At 41.0% G+C, this 1,084-nt stretch overlaps 1 protein-coding gene across 1 annotated transcript in view; it reads left to right on the top strand.

Moving 5' to 3' along the window:
- LOC118452850 (C4b-binding protein alpha chain-like) overlaps nt 1-1,084 on the top strand; it is an 11,472-nt gene that overhangs the window by 5,003 nt on the left and 5,385 nt on the right. Inside the window, 1 exon segment of the mRNA XM_035899929.1 lies at nt 327-506. Coding sequence (XP_035755822.1) covers nt 327-506 — 180 coding nt within the window.

Genomic DNA, 1,084 nt, shown 5'->3' with positions numbered 1-1,084 from the left:
CCCTCCAGCAGATCCACATTCCTGCCCAACTTGATGTTGCCTGCAAACTGACTGAGGGCGCACTCGATCCCCTTGTCCAGATCATTGATAAAGATTTTAAACAAGAGTGGCCCCAGAATATGAATGAATACCTACAGTAATATTTCCTTTAAGTCTTCTGAAGGAAACATTTGTACTTAAAATTATGGTAAAGTTAAACTATTCAGATACACTGATCTATTTTTCTCATGCAAAGGCAATGTAGATTTGTGAGTTAATGAATTATGAAATATTTAAAGTTTATTATCACTAAACTTAATTTTAAATTCATGTATTGGTTACTGAAGGTTTATGTGATGCCCCAAAGATCACACATGGAGTAGTGATTCCAGTGAAGTCTGTATATGAAGGAGGGGAGTCTGTTCAGATAAAGTGCAATACTTACTGTGCTTTTCCTGATGGCACCAAAGAGATGACAGTAACTTGTCAAGGACGGCATACATGGAATGCTTCACCAAACTGTACATGTAGGTAAAACTCACAACTGCTAAAATCAAGGGCGGAGTGACAAGTTCCAAATGTCTGACATAGTCATGTGCAGACCCTGAAAGTCAGAGGTCTGTCAGCAGGGCACCAACAGCTACGTTAGAGCGGTTGTGAGTGTCATGGGGTGGAGTTTCAGCAACTGAGGAAAGTTTTTGGCAGAGCTGGCGTCCTTGTTCAGTCTTAGTTTTGTTTATGGAAACTTGTGAAGTTCAAAAGCCAGTGTGAATTATATGTTCTGGCAGTGTTTTCTGGAGATTCTTCCTTTGAGGTTGGTAGACTTTATTCTTGCCTCGCTTTGCACCACGCCGTCACTTGTTAAATGGAGGTTGTTGTTCCTTTGGTGTAACTGTTTGTCCTAACGAAGTGGAGACGTGTGCTTCTGCTAATGTGTCTGAAGCGTGTCCATCCCTCGAAGTATCTGCAGCCTCTAGGAAGCAGGAAGCCTTTGTATGTAAAGTGTCTTAAGGATTGACAGAGTTTCTGATATTTACACAAATGTAGGGACTTCTTGATGACAATGTCTTTAATCTGCTTCTTGGACTTAACTTCCTTCCCTCTG

This window comes from Egretta garzetta, unplaced genomic scaffold (assembly GCF_000687185.1).
Source record: "Egretta garzetta isolate BGI_Z169 unplaced genomic scaffold, ASM68718v1 scaffold588, whole genome shotgun sequence".
Lineage (NCBI taxonomy): Eukaryota > Metazoa > Chordata > Aves > Pelecaniformes > Ardeidae > Egretta > Egretta garzetta.
The sequence above is the reverse complement of the archived record's forward strand: the minus strand, read 5'-3'. Positions and strand labels throughout refer to the sequence as shown.